Source organism: Aspergillus viridinutans (assembly GCF_018404265.1).
Source record: "Aspergillus viridinutans IFM 47045 DNA, scaffold_1, whole genome shotgun sequence".
Taxonomy (NCBI): Eukaryota; Fungi; Ascomycota; class Eurotiomycetes; order Eurotiales; family Aspergillaceae; genus Aspergillus; species Aspergillus viridinutans.
The window spans coordinates 2,204,597-2,218,159 of NW_025091217.1; the positions used below are offsets into that span (position 1 = coordinate 2,204,597).

At 50.0% G+C, this 13,563-nt stretch overlaps 3 protein-coding genes across 3 annotated transcripts; all 3 read right to left on the reverse strand.

Annotated features, from left to right (window-relative positions):
- Nucleotides 1-672: 672 nt before the first annotated feature.
- Nucleotides 673-2,976, reverse strand: Aspvir_000655 (SKN1/KRE6 family beta-glucan synthesis-associated protein; the record flags this gene model as incomplete). Its single annotated transcript, XM_043265790.1, has 6 exons — nt 673-736; nt 795-1,272; nt 1,349-1,871; nt 1,925-2,026; nt 2,096-2,276; nt 2,342-2,976. The coding sequence occupies 6 exons, from the start codon at nt 2,974-2,976 to the stop codon at nt 673-675; spliced, it is 1,983 nt and encodes a 660-aa protein (XP_043121725.1).
- Nucleotides 2,977-5,563: 2,587 nt separating this feature from the next.
- Nucleotides 5,564-6,444, reverse strand: Aspvir_000656 (uncharacterized protein; the record flags this gene model as incomplete). Its single annotated transcript, XM_043265791.1, has 2 exons — nt 5,564-5,853; nt 5,925-6,444. 2 exons carry the CDS (start codon nt 6,442-6,444, stop codon nt 5,564-5,566), a joined length of 810 nt encoding a protein of 269 aa, XP_043121726.1.
- Nucleotides 6,445-6,853: 409 nt separating this feature from the next.
- On the reverse strand, nt 6,854-12,354 carry cyc8 (60S ribosomal uL3 domain-containing protein; the record flags this gene model as incomplete). Its single annotated transcript, XM_043265792.1, has 14 exons — nt 6,854-7,109; nt 7,172-7,845; nt 7,917-8,073; nt 8,143-8,200; nt 8,287-8,318; nt 8,393-8,401; nt 9,286-10,751; nt 10,828-11,072; nt 11,135-11,291; nt 11,348-11,440; nt 11,496-11,675; nt 11,734-11,816; nt 11,886-12,089; nt 12,180-12,354. The coding sequence occupies 14 exons, from the start codon at nt 12,352-12,354 to the stop codon at nt 6,854-6,856; spliced, it is 3,789 nt and encodes a 1,262-aa protein (XP_043121727.1).
- Nucleotides 12,355-13,563: the final 1,209 nt, after the last annotated feature.

Here is a 13,563-nt window from a genome sequence, read left to right on the forward strand (position 1 = left end):
GACGAGGCGAGTGAGGGGCAGCAGTAAAGCAACGAGCACCAACAGTTGCAGAATACGTCGGATGGTAAATGTCAAGGACAGTTGAGGCTGCGACCAGTTCTATTTAAGCTCCCGTTCCCAGTTCACCTCTCAGAGCAGAAAAAAGATCGGCGGATCATTCTCCACAGGCGAATCCACTGCCCAAGTGTCCGCGGACGATCATTTGACTTCTACTATGAGTACTCTGGATCATTGGTCATAGAAAGTATCAGATAATCCAACCTATATTAACTATCCAACTGAAAGCTCTGTAAAAGTGTCAGAATTGGGAGGCTTCACGAGTATAGCAACGATAAATGCTAATTTCTAACCAGTATGAGATACAGAATCGAGTATGTAGCAGCACCTGAGTGCCACAAGCCATGGGTTTTGCGCGATACAAAGGAGACATTCAGCATGACTTGAGATCTGCAAGATCGTCAGACCTCCGTCAGAAAGATTTACACGCCTAACACCAAAATGTAATGCTGATAAAATAATCGTGCGCGAGGTCAACAAGGAACAACACCTTCGTAGGCGAGTCTTTGTTGGCAAAGTAGCCGGGAAAACATAGACAGGCGAATTGAGTAGGTCTTCTAGCCATCATGGCAAGGATGCGAAAATAAATGGTTCTAAGGTAAATTGACGAAAATATTATGGGACTCGTGAACACCCGTGTATGAAAGAATTGTTCGGCCACTTGTATCCGGCGTCGGCCCTAGGAGAAGTCAGAAATACATCGGGAACGTGGGTCAGAGATGAGAGAGTAAACGTACCATGTCGTTGTGTTGGCATTGCGGTAGGCTTTCGGGTGCTTCGAAATGTATTCGGTCGTCTCATAGCCCAGAGGGTCGCAAGTGACACTGATGTTGTCCGGATCCTGGTAAATCCGAATATAATCGAACCGCATGATACCAGGCATATAGTTTCTGATTGTGTCATTGATGGCCGCGAAGTTGTAGGCCATGCCCAAGTTCATGACGACGGCCATCGGCTCAAGCGGAATCATGCGCTGGCCAATATTACCATTAGGGCCAATGGCTCTAGCATCCAAGGTCCAGGTTTTATGGGCCCCGACAAACCAGGTGATCTCTCCTTCATCGCCGGGTGTATATTCAAAGGCGTAGACCTGGTACTCCTTGCCATTGTACCACTTATTGTTCAGATTAGTGAGACCGGACATGGCTTGCTGATAGGGACCTCCTCTATAATCGTTGATTTGCGTTATGTGGCGATCATATACAGCCGTGAATTCTGTAGTTTGTGAGCGTGAGATCAATATCTCTGCTGCAAGATAGTGGTCTTCGTGATCAGGGACAGTCGAACTTACCGTAATCAGGCATGTACCATATGTCAAACGGCGCCATCTGCAAACTCTGAGAGACAGAGCCAATAACTGCATTTGGGTTATTGTTCAGGGCAATCACACTTGCCTCGATCACATCGATCTCTGGCGCACTTCTTGATTTCCCAGGGCTTGGGTGTTCCTCGCCTGCGCAGGTACACGCAGGCAAGCGCATCCCAGGAAGGTAACTGATGCCATCGGTGGAACTCTGGTTTGGTGTGATGCCCGCATCACACTTATCATGATAACTGTATGGCCACACTCCTTCTGTGGTTGCAGCGTACCCAGGCCGTGCCAGGTTCCCCATCGCCCAGAAACCGGGCCAGAATCCAGACACATCACCGGCACCCGGCAGGGATATGCTTGCTTCCAGGCGCCCCCCCGAGAAGCACAGCTTGTTCCAGCTTTGTACCATTCCCGATCTGTATTTCAGTTCATGGTTAGGAAGGGCATCGAAACGGATCTCCAGGACCCCATCTCTGGTCGTTACCGCATCTGGGTCGTACCACTGCAGAGACGTCAGCCTGAACTTCAGTTGGCTATACACGTATTATGGCTGACCTCCAAATCCTGCGTCACGCCGTACCAGAGATCAACCGCCTGATAGAACGGGTCATCTCCTTCATAAAAAGTCCGGCCCTCAGTATTGAATTCGTCTGAAAACTGGATGATAGATGTCAGTCTTTCGTCCAATGAGGTGACAGAAAACAAAAGATAGGACCCTCAGCTTACTACAAGCGTCCACTCCTTCCCATCCGCGGCTATCTTGGTTTTGGCGGAATCTGGCGTGTCCGGATCTATCAAGCCTCTTCGTATGTTCGAGAGCAACGGGCGTTCCCCTACTTCTAGACAGAGCGTATCACCCGAGTTACATTTAGGCCCAGATTTATCTAACATGCCTTTCACTGCCGTTCTAAGAAGCCATTGTGGTCAGTTGATGCATTTGAGCGCTATCGACGGGAGAAAATCAGAACATACATCACGGGATAGCCAATGAAAAGTGCCAGAAAGCCTAAAGTCAGCAGTACTAGGCCCGTCACATTCATGATACCGCGGCGATTCCACAAGTCGCATTGTCCTTCTTTATCGTTGGGATCTGGGTTATGCAGATAATCGTCCTTTTCCTCCGGCTCAGGAAAGAGGAGCAAGCCGTCCGTGGGCGTGATGTTGTACTTTTCGGCGACTGTCTGCGTGTTCACATCGTTTTCATCGCTATCTGCCCGGGATGGGGCGCGCGAATCTTCAAATTGGCTGTAAGGATATCCCCTCGTATCGTAACTCCCTGCCTCGGAGCTCCAGCTCGTTCGCCTTGACGAACGTATTGAAGGTGCTGGTGATCGGTATGGTTCGTACTCTTCCTTAAAACGACGTGGGCGCGGTGGTAGCAGAAATTCAGACGAATCTTGCAGATCGGAGGACCCGTATACTGTGTGTAATGTCCCAGCAGACGGTGAAAGGGCCACACCTGGTATCAAAGCTCGCCCAATTGGATGACTCGGAACTCTCGATAAGCGATCTTCTGAATCGGTAATGGGCTCATGTTGGCCGGAGTTAATTCGGATTTGAATGCGAGGGACATCCTTAACGCTATGCGTTGAAGAGCTGTCGGACATTCTGACGTAGTCCGAATACTCTCTGTAAGGATCTATGAACCTGTGTAGAGGCCAGTGCGAGAGACAGTCGCCGCTGACGCTTTGCCGACAGTTTGCTGGTAGATTGGCTATACGTTTATCACCAAAGAATGATTCCTGGCCCACCGTACCAATCCGTGTTCCACCTCCTACTCCAATCTGCTAGTCGCACTCTCGATCCTTTCGATTGCCTTATCCGAGGATCATTGCCAGAAGATACGCTCTCACAAAGACTGTGGCTTCAGGGGCCGGGAGTGTTCATTCAGCCTTGCCAAGTTGGTAGATCGAATCGATGTTTGGTATCCTCAGATACCTGGCCTGCGCGGAATGACTGACTGCTGAATCGTGACACCGATGGTGTACCAGCTGTTGGAAGAGCGTTGGACAACGGAAATAAAGATAATACTCACTTGTTACTTCCTTGAGAAAGTAAGCTCAAATAGAAAGTACTGAGAGAGACAAAGAGGGACAAAGTGGCTGGAGAACTTGAGATGGGAGTGAGAGTGTAAACAATGGGGGAAGCCCAATAGAATGTGTCACACCAAGAATTACAGGAAAAGAGAGAGAATGATCAAAATCAAGTGTGGGAGAGACAACGAAACAATGTATTGCAACTATTCAATAAGTGAAGGTAGTTGGGGGATCAGAAAGGGATAGCAGAGCAGGTTTGCAGTTCCCCGTTTGCCTAGTTGTCCCTACATAAGAATCAAGTGCCCTCTTCCTTGTTCTTCTAGCAGGTTACCGATCAAGGGATCCATATTCCATGAGGACGAACCTCGAAATACTTTGCATTCATTGGTAGTGATAACAACAGCGCTGGAACAAACATAGCAACTTTAAGCATTGAGGCAATCCGCCATGGTTACCAAGGGTCACCCTCCCATCCAGGAATGCTCTCGTTTAGGAGGGGTGATGCTTGGGAGTACTAGCCGGCATTGAAGACCCACCATCGTTGACTGAGGTCTTTGATATCCTGCAGACAGGTTCAAATAGTTGGTGGCTGTATCATGGCTGAGAACATCGGAGGTGAGTGTACGCTGTACAGCTAGTAATCAGTTAATGACATCGATCCATATAGTCATGGACTCCATTCTGAGAGCACAGTTGGCTGCAAAGACCTTCAAGTGCAGAATAAAGGAGCCAAAGGACAGAATTTGAGACTACAGAGAGTGGTTGCTAGCCAGGGTCGCTCTGGAATGGAGGATGAAGTTCAAGGGAATTCCACGGCAGAAGGGGAAGGCATGTACATAATCAAGGTCACATGTGGGGCCTCAGGCCATGAATCAGGCACACAGCAGCTAAGCCGTTTGGGGTTAGTTTGTTGATCGTTTTGGATGCTGTTCAAGCATCAAGGATTCAAGGACCAGCAGAACCATTACATATAACCACAAGAGTCAACAGCGTTAATATGTGGTGAGATTTATCTCGAGTCAGCCCAGTTCATTTTCTGCTGGTACTCTTTCCCGTTGATGACTTCGCTGAATTGAGAACACCGCAACGAGGGAGACAATCCATCCTCTACATACAAGCTAGCACAGCAACGACGACAACAACAATGGAGCCAAGGACAATCTGTCTTGTCAATGACAGTTAAGGTCTATCTACTTATTGGTTTACTGAATCCAGATGCTGAGATCAATTCCAGCTGATGGACTCCAAATGTCTCAATCAGACATGTAATCACACACATGACGGCCTAAAACAGGGCCATTCCAGAACACGCGTCCTTTTCTGCAGCTGTGAACCTTGACTGCTACTTGCAGGGTAATGATATGCATCAATGTTTTTATTGAGGGGCTCATCATAATGTGTCAACTGTCAACTCTTCAGTTATAGTCGGTGAAGGCCAGAGAAAGCTGCTGATGAGCTACCACGGTGTCTGCCAAATGGACAGTTCGTCGTCATGCTTATCCTCATTCCTCCAACAAGACAGACAAATACCCATATTCTGCCATTCCAACAGGGCCAAAAGTCATTCAGCCTCCTGAAATGTGCGTCCTAGCAGGCAGTCACTCACGAGGTTGTCAATTGTGATTATGCTGAGAGCCCAGCACATAGATTGCCCTACAATTTGACTTGCCACATTACTCTAGTTTGGATTGTCGATGCGTAGCTCTATGTATTTTAGCTCTTTCTCAGTATATCATGATATCAATGGGGACACCAGTAGTTAAGGATTTGGACGAAGACCAGCCTTCTCTGGGAACTATCAGCCGAAAGCTGATGTCTTACATGAGGCATACGGAAGCGCTGATTGTAGAATGACATATATGCATCTGGATCCGCATAATAATCATAATGCTCTGCAGACCAAGATCTCGCATGCAGGACTTAGTCAATTTCCACAATTGCGTATCGATACGGTTGCCGGTTTGGTTACTTATTTCCCGTGCAAGAGAGAATATATATCTTGCGTCGACTTCGTACATAAATACTTTGTACAATAAATCCTGAAGACACTAGAACTAAAGAGGCCAAGATATCTTAGACATATATCACGTTAATCGTCATCTGGCTATATCAATTGCAAGATCACAGCTGATCGAACACACCAGAGAAAAAATGCAAGCTAAGACTCGATCGCCTTCGCCCTCAATCCCACAATAGTCCCTCCCTCAGCGTCTAGTCCCAAAATATAATACTGGACGCGCGATTTGCCAACTTCCACCCGGTACACCTTAACCTCTACATCCGATTCATCGATGCCAGGCTCACCACCACCAAAAGCTTGCGCGACCGCGGCCCGCACCGCGCGCAGAGCAGCCGAATAATGGTTTTTAGGATCAAAGGTCGAAGGCGTCAATGTCTCAATGGACGAGGAGAGGTCAGCGTCAGGTGAGATGAGTCTCGAGAATTCGGCTGTGCGGATAAGGCATCGTTAGCAAATGCACTTTTTCAGGCAGTCCGACTGTCCATTGGGATACACGAACCAGGACCGGGCCAAGTTCCCTTATTCGCGCCCTCCCATCTCAATGTTACCGGCTCAAAGGGCTCGTCTGTCTCGGAGACGTAGTATGCATCCACTGATCTGAGTGGAGCGGGGATCTGGACGCCAACATCGACGGTCTCCGTGCGCACGCCGGACGACTGCTGAGTTTGTTGCCCTCGAGCGTTATTAAGGTCTGCGTTGGCCTTATCCAAGAAGGACATGTAAGCGTCGTCTGAAGACATGGTTCGAGAGATGATGGATTTGCGGCGAGGGTTCGGTGACGGGATGCTGTAGTGGGTTTGACGGGACGAAACTAGGAGTGTCTGATTCTGCGGAGAGGTTCGAATACGCAAGTGGGAATATAAGCGACAATGGGAGGTAAGAGTAAAACTCCGAGACTTTAAGATCAGAGACTGGGGAGAGAGGGTAGCCCGATTTGGTGATGCAGTTAAAGTTGAAGCCCAAACCAGGTTGCGATTAATGACGCAATAGACCGTGCGGCTCAGCTGCCACCAACGCATGGGTGCTTCAACAAACGGCCAGTGCCTCTTAGAATCGACAATTGGATAAAGATATGTAAGTAGACTGCAAAATGACACATGGCAGGAATGACGAAGTTTCGTCTGCAGCAAATGAGACCTAGGAGAGGGCAAAGAAATTACAGGAGAGATTTCGGCAGGCGCAAACTTTTATCCTCAAGCCCTTGGGTCACAACTCTTTTATACATACAGTAATTTTGGAGGGTACACTACTTGATCGCCTTGTGAAGACTTTCTTCTTTGGAACATCATCATATTACCTTAAGCTACATGAGTACTTGGAAACAGGCATCACTGATCATTCAGCGGAAGGCGTAGGCTTTTAAGGTATTGTTCGCTTTTTTATTGAAAAATGTAAGAAGCTGCACTACACCAAACCGACATAAACACCTTAAGCAGAAGTAACAAGGTCCTTCTTGAGGGTACCCATGAATGCACGCTTCTCCTCGGGAGTCTGGAAAGCACCGTGGCCGAACTTGGAGGAGGTATCGATCCACTTGAGCTCGACCTTCTCGGTGGCTCTCCGGCTGGTCTGGGGGTACAGGGTCTTGCGCAGAGTCATAACACGCTTCTTGACACCAGGAACGGAGCCCTTGACCATGACATAGTCGTTCTTGACCTCACCATAGCGGACGAAACCACCCATGCTATAAAGAGATTTCATCAGTGATATTGTTCACTTGAGCAATCCAGTTGATTTGGTACTTACGGAGTAATCTGCTTCTTGGAGATATCGAACTCGGTGGAGGCGTTACCCTCGTCAGAGCCCTTGCCAATGCGGAAGACCTTGTGGTTGCAAGAGGTACGGTGGTGGTAACCCATCTGACCGGCACGGGCAACAGTCCACTGGACGTGGCTAGGGTGCCAAGCACCGATACAAGCAACCTTACGCAGACCCTTGTGAGTCTTACGGGGAAGCTTCTTGGTGCCCCAACGGCTGGTGACACCCTGGAAACCGTGACCCTTGGTGACGGCAATGACATCGATCATCTCGTCCTTCTCGAAGATGCTGTCGATCTCAATGGGCTTCTCGAACAGGTTGCGGGCGAAGTCAACCTTGTCGGCAACGGAGCCACCGTTGACCTGGATCTCCATCAAGTGGGCCTTCTTCTGCTTGAGAGGGGTCTTGCGGACCTGGGTGTGGGCGAGGACACGGACGACAGTGCAGTACTTCTTGATGCGCTCAAGCTCACGGGTGATGGAGGCACCGTTCTCCTCTGCGTGCTTCTTGGCGTACTTGGTGAAGGCCTTCTTCTTGCTCTTGTACCAGTTCTTGTAGAAGCGGCGCTTGACCTCGTCGCTCAGGTGCTCAGCCCAGACGGTGGTGAGCGAGCGGAGACCACGGGGAGTCTCGATGTAACCGACAACACCGACAGCAACAAGCTATAAACAAGTAAAGTGTAAGTGACCGTCCAATTCCGTAACCAACCAAATCCAGGGGTCAAGGGACATACAGGAGGAGTCTCGATGATGGTAACAGCCTCAACAATCTCCTTCTTGTGCATCTTGGCACCGGGTCTGTCAAGGTCACGGACGACGGTGGTCATACCGGCCTTGTAACCCATGGAGGCCGTCAGGTGGACGGGCTTCTTGGGGTCATCCTTGGGGAAGCTGTCGCACACTCAGCATACTGTCTTTTTTTTGGGTCTCGAGATTGAAAATTGTAGCGGCTAAACTAACCTCTTGACCTTTCCACGGTGTCTGGCAGCGCGCTTGCGCGGCAGGAAGGCAAGAGAGCCTGTGAGGACGTTGGTCAGTATATCGCACACACACAGAGCGCAGAAATTTCGACGCCATCGAAGGAGGAAAACGAGGTTGACGAACCGTGCCGAGGCGCTTCGTACTTCCGGTGACTCCTGAAAAAAATATAAAATCAGCGATTCAATTCTTTAACATCAATAATTAATCTGTATTCGAGCGCAAAACTTACATCTTGACCCTGTTGTCGTTAGTCGTCGAAGTGGTGAGTGAGAGTGTCTATCTCTAAGTTTGCCGAAGGTCGTTATTTTGCACGGTAAACGAATGTGGGCTGACCTAAGCGAAGTCTTGGCGACACATTTCCTCTTGCGGATAAGCGACCCTGTTGTGACTAAGGCACTGAAAATCCGCAGCTCGCTGCCTGAGGCACATATTGCTCTGAACCTTGTCCTCTACTAGCAAAGTCCGCACCTGCGATGGCCACAAGGCAAAACTCGTCGTATAATGGTATTCAATCACATTCCACTTATCTCAGCATTGTACAACTTACCCAACTTCGTTTGAGATATATGACTGAAGAGGTTACCGTGGAGAGAAGAAATGTCGTAACATCAAATTTGACTTGATTCAACTGCTTGCAAACTACCTACCACATCGAAATTCCCACTTCTTTCAAGAATACAAAGCTGCGTCTACAACAAAGTCAACGCATTCAACCCAATACCAAAACCAAAAATCGTGCTCTGAAAAAGATATTGTCATTTCTGAAAGAAGAGTTCTGAATCATGCACAGGGAAAATTGAAGGGCAATCGAGATGAGAGAAGATATCTGGACAAAGGGGGGCTCGAAAGACGGGTACAAGAGAGGGCGTAAACAAGTAATAGTTCCTCGTAGCTACGACGCCGATGGCTTTCATAGAGTACAGACTTGAATGCGTAAGTAACAGCTAGCGTGGATGCCACCGGAAAGGAGAACCATATAGAAGAAAGGAAAGGGGAATTTTGAAGGGGAAACGAGGGTACGAAAGATTGTTCATAACAGACATCTTCGCTTGTACAGCGCCATCTTGCAATCATCAGATGGGCTACGTGGACAAGAGCTGATCATGTGTTTAGGCTGCAGACTCCTGTTTCGACTGGGAAGTCTGGGCGCCACTGCTCAGCACCCCGTTGCTGCTGCTGCTACCGGCAGCAGGACTGCCCTTAGCGGCAGTGCTGGTTCTCTTCTCGTCATCTCCATCGTCGTCATAGTTCTCATCGACGTCCATCTTACGCGCAGCAGGCTCATGGGCTGGAACTTGCTCACTGCGAGCCGGTTCTTCCTTCACCTGCGCCTGGGTTGATGGAGTACCTGCCTGAGGCCCGTTGGAAGCCGGGGCAGGGCCCTCATTCATGGGAGGGAGGCTCGAACCGGTCGCGTGTTGAGGCATGTGCTGAATGGATGGCAGGGTTGGAGGATGGTGGGCAGCCTCTGATGGATGGTAGCTCTCGTTCACGCGGCGCTGGTCCTCGCGTCGCGCCTCCGACGAACCACGACGTTGCATCTCGCCAGGCGACGGCATGCGGTTCGGAGGGGTTACGCGGCGAGCCACCTGATCATCCAAGCGGACACGGGTTTCCTCATTGGCAACCTTCTTTGAAGGGCCCGGTTCCCCTTCCCACTCCCGACCCCGCTTCATTGCCGAGGTTGGGCGATCTTCACGTTCTCGAGCAGCGGCTTCGGCAGCAGTGATCGCAGAAGCTGGAGCAGGCGCACCACCTGCGATGCCAGTGCTACTAGCCCCCTGAATTGGCACACTCGGGCCGTGATGATACTGCTGGTGAGGGTAGGTAGAACCGGGCGACGATGGTCTCTCCTCGCGAATGGGCCGGATCTCTGTCGGCGGGGTGAACGGGCGAGGGTATGGTGGCAGAGGTCCAACAGAAGCAGGGGCACCGTTAGGCCCAGTTGGGCCTGTGGGGGGTGCAGCAGAAGTAGGAGCGGGTGGCAAGGGTCCGCGAGTAGCAGAGGCAAAAGGAGTAGGACCGGCGGGAGCTCGATCATGTGGCGGCGGTGGTGGGTTGGGTAGTTGGGGCAGTGCGTGTGCAGGTGCAAATGCACCTGGGCCCGCAACCGTGGTCTTGGGAGAACGAGCTGCTGGAGCACGAACACCATCAGGGAAGGCCCTTCCAGGCTCTTGTCGTGGGCTTGGTTGCTGAAGAGCGACCGGGCCCCGAACTTGGTCACGATGATCGAAACCGTTGGCTGGCTGGGGCTGCGCCTGATTCTGAGACTGCACTTCGTTGATGCCGCGATTCCAGTCGGCGATCTGCCTTGGAGGAGCGGGAGGCTGGGGAGGCGGGCCTCCAGTTGGAGCTGGTGCTCCCCACTGTGGAGCTGGAGGAGCGCCCACACCAGGAGCCTGGTACGCCTGTGGATGAACGTCCTGAGGTTGAGGAGCAGGCGCAGGTGCACTGTTCTGGTTGGAGCCTGAGAGCTGGCTTTGCAGCAGTTGCAGACGAGCCTTGATGTGGACATTAGTAGGATCAAGATCGGCGGCGCGACCATAAGCGTCAAGAGCATCCGCAATCTGGTTGTTGCAGGATTCATACTACAAGAGCGGTGGTCAGCGACTTCGGTCTCCCGCGCGTTTTCTCCCCAAGCAAACTCCGCGCAACTTGACTTACAAGAGTTCCCAGATCGTACCACACCTCCGAGATGTAAGGATTCAAGCGGATTGCACGAGAGTAAGCGTCCAATGCATCGCGATACTGGTTGATCTGATAGTACAAAACACCAATCGAACACCAGAAAGTCGGATTGCGTCCATCACGGTAGACAGCCTGTTGATATGCTTCGTAGGCCTTGGGATACTTGGCTTGCGACATGTAGCAACGACCAAGAAGGTACCAGCTTTGTGCGTCGCTGTTGTCTAAAAAGAAGCAAGGCTTGTTAACGCTTGCTCAGGGTCGACGACGTGAGCTAACAACATACCTGCGCTAACAGATTTTTCAAGGTATTCAATGGCCTTTTCTTGACTTGCATAGCTGTTGCTTTGCTGGTGGTAAAGCCAACCGAGTTGTTGAAGTACCTTTGCATGGTTGGGATCACGGTCTAGGACCCTCCTATAGGCTGCCTGGGCAGACTCAAACTGTGATGTTGTCAGCCTATATATGAGCAGCCAAGCGAGATTATAAAACAACTTACGTCCTTCTGTTGCTCATGAACGTGGCCAATCTGGAACCAGATATCTTCCTCCGTAAGAGGACGAGGAGGGTCGCTGACAATGTACTTGAAGCACTGAAATTGCGGTAAGCAAAGAGGCTACATATAGAAAGGAGATCGATGAACGTACCTCTAAGCTCTGGTTGAACTTTTGTTGTTGTTTGTATATGATGCCGAGCCTGAAGTAGATTTCATTGGCCTTCTCAAAGTCGGGAGCCATCCGCATGACTTGAGAGAAAGCCTCCTCGGCATGGTCAAGGGAGCCATAGCGATCATATAAGATACCAATTCCGTACCAGAGTTTGGGTTCCTGTCATAACATTGCGGTTAGCCTTGTAAAGCGAAAGAGTGTAAGAGAAAACACGAACCTTGGGATCACGCAGGTGATATAGCGCCTGCTGGTAAGAAGTATAAGCTTCTTGCAGATTATCCATCATTAGATGGCAATGACCTGCAAGGTTTGTCAGTCACCGTGATGAGACAGTAGACAAACCAAGGTCTGGGGGTGCCTCCTAATTACCTAAACTACCCCAGGTTTCTCCACTTGTCGGGTCTAATTTGAGGATGTTCTGAAGGTACTCGATCGCCTTCGGAAATTGTTCCTTGGTCCGGAGGATGCACGATATGGCGTTCATAGCAGGGATTGACCATTGGTTGTGTCGAAGCGCTTGCTCATAAGCGTTCATAGCACCATCAAGATCGCCCATCAATTCAGTAAGACTACCTGTTATTGCGCAAAGAAGGCAAGTCAGCCAAACAGAGTTCGGAATAGAGGCGGAGCAACTTCTAACGGCGATGATGACGAGTAACGTACCAATTTGAAGCCAGACCTGTTCATTAAGCGCTGCGATCTTCTGGGCAGTAGTCAGGGAAGGACCCTTTTGACCTTGAGACTGCAGCGGCATATGACCATTGACTTGCGGGTGGGCTGCAAGATGGCCATGGTGAGGAGCTACGCCCCCAGTAGGCGACGGCTGAGTGTGGGCCATTCTGCTGGCGGAGAGTTATTCGGAATCGCAAAACAAAGTGACTAATAAGACACTTCTGTGACTTTGTATCCCATAAATCTTGCGACACGATGATGCAATCAATGTTCGTGTTACTAGAACGTTGCACAGCTGGCGATTTTGGTGCGATTGCGATGATCTGCGAAGTAAATGTGTTCTCTATCGGAAGACTTGAAATATCTGGCCAACGGCTGCGAAGAACCCCGATTAGAGGAATCCGGATGATGGAAATGACAGTTTCTCTGTTGAACAAATGCGACCGATTGAAGGAACAAGTCCCGTCACGTTCCTTGAAGAGAAAATGAAGATTTGGCAGAAAACTCCAATGATAGAGAGCTGCCGTACTAGAGCGCTAACAGCCGCAGACAACGAGGAGAGTTGAGATGCGGCTGAGCGGCGCCAATGAGGCGAGAACAGCAACGGTGAAACGGAAAGGCACGAGAAGAAAGGGAGAATTGAGGTGCGAAACCAAACAGGATGAAGTAGATGAGAAGGGGATAGAGTCAGTGAGTGGGGAAAGGGATGATGCGCAGACGAAAAAGGCCAAAAAACAAGCAAGAGGCGGGAGCAATAAGCAGAAGGGAGAAGAGAAGAAGAGAGAGAAGAGAGGAGAGGAAAGAGGGAAAGGCCGAGGGGCTGGTGGTAAGAGGGTGAATTCTGCCAAGTTGCGCTAGTGGTTGTGTAGCTCTCGAGCAGTAGGAAGCAAAGAAACCACAGAAAAAGACCAGATGGTGGTCGTCCGGCGCCAAGCCAAAGACAGCAGCTTGACGTCCCGGAACGGCCTAGCTCGGTGGGGACTATCTGGAGTCGTGTCTGCGGGTATTTACAGTTAATAATTTCCGTGCGCCGGAACTTGGAATGCTTGTGGGTGAAAACGGTGCAGTCCTCCCAGGCTCCCAGCGCCTGTTTCCCACCCTAGTTTTACCAGTACACAATAACCGATAAAATAGGATAAATAGTAGGAAAGAATATGTGTTACTGGTAAATATTTTTTCATAGCCCCTGACGATATCTCAGAGTAACATTTGAGTTCTTGACAGACGGCGTCACCATTCTCAAGCTTTATTAAGAATTAAGCCTACAGCGTCCGGCTGCTCAAAAATGGGGCCGATTCTCTTTCGTTTTTATACAAAGGTATCAATGAATAAATCCGGTTATTCTCGAACTTATGACTCTCATTCCCTCTAGAAT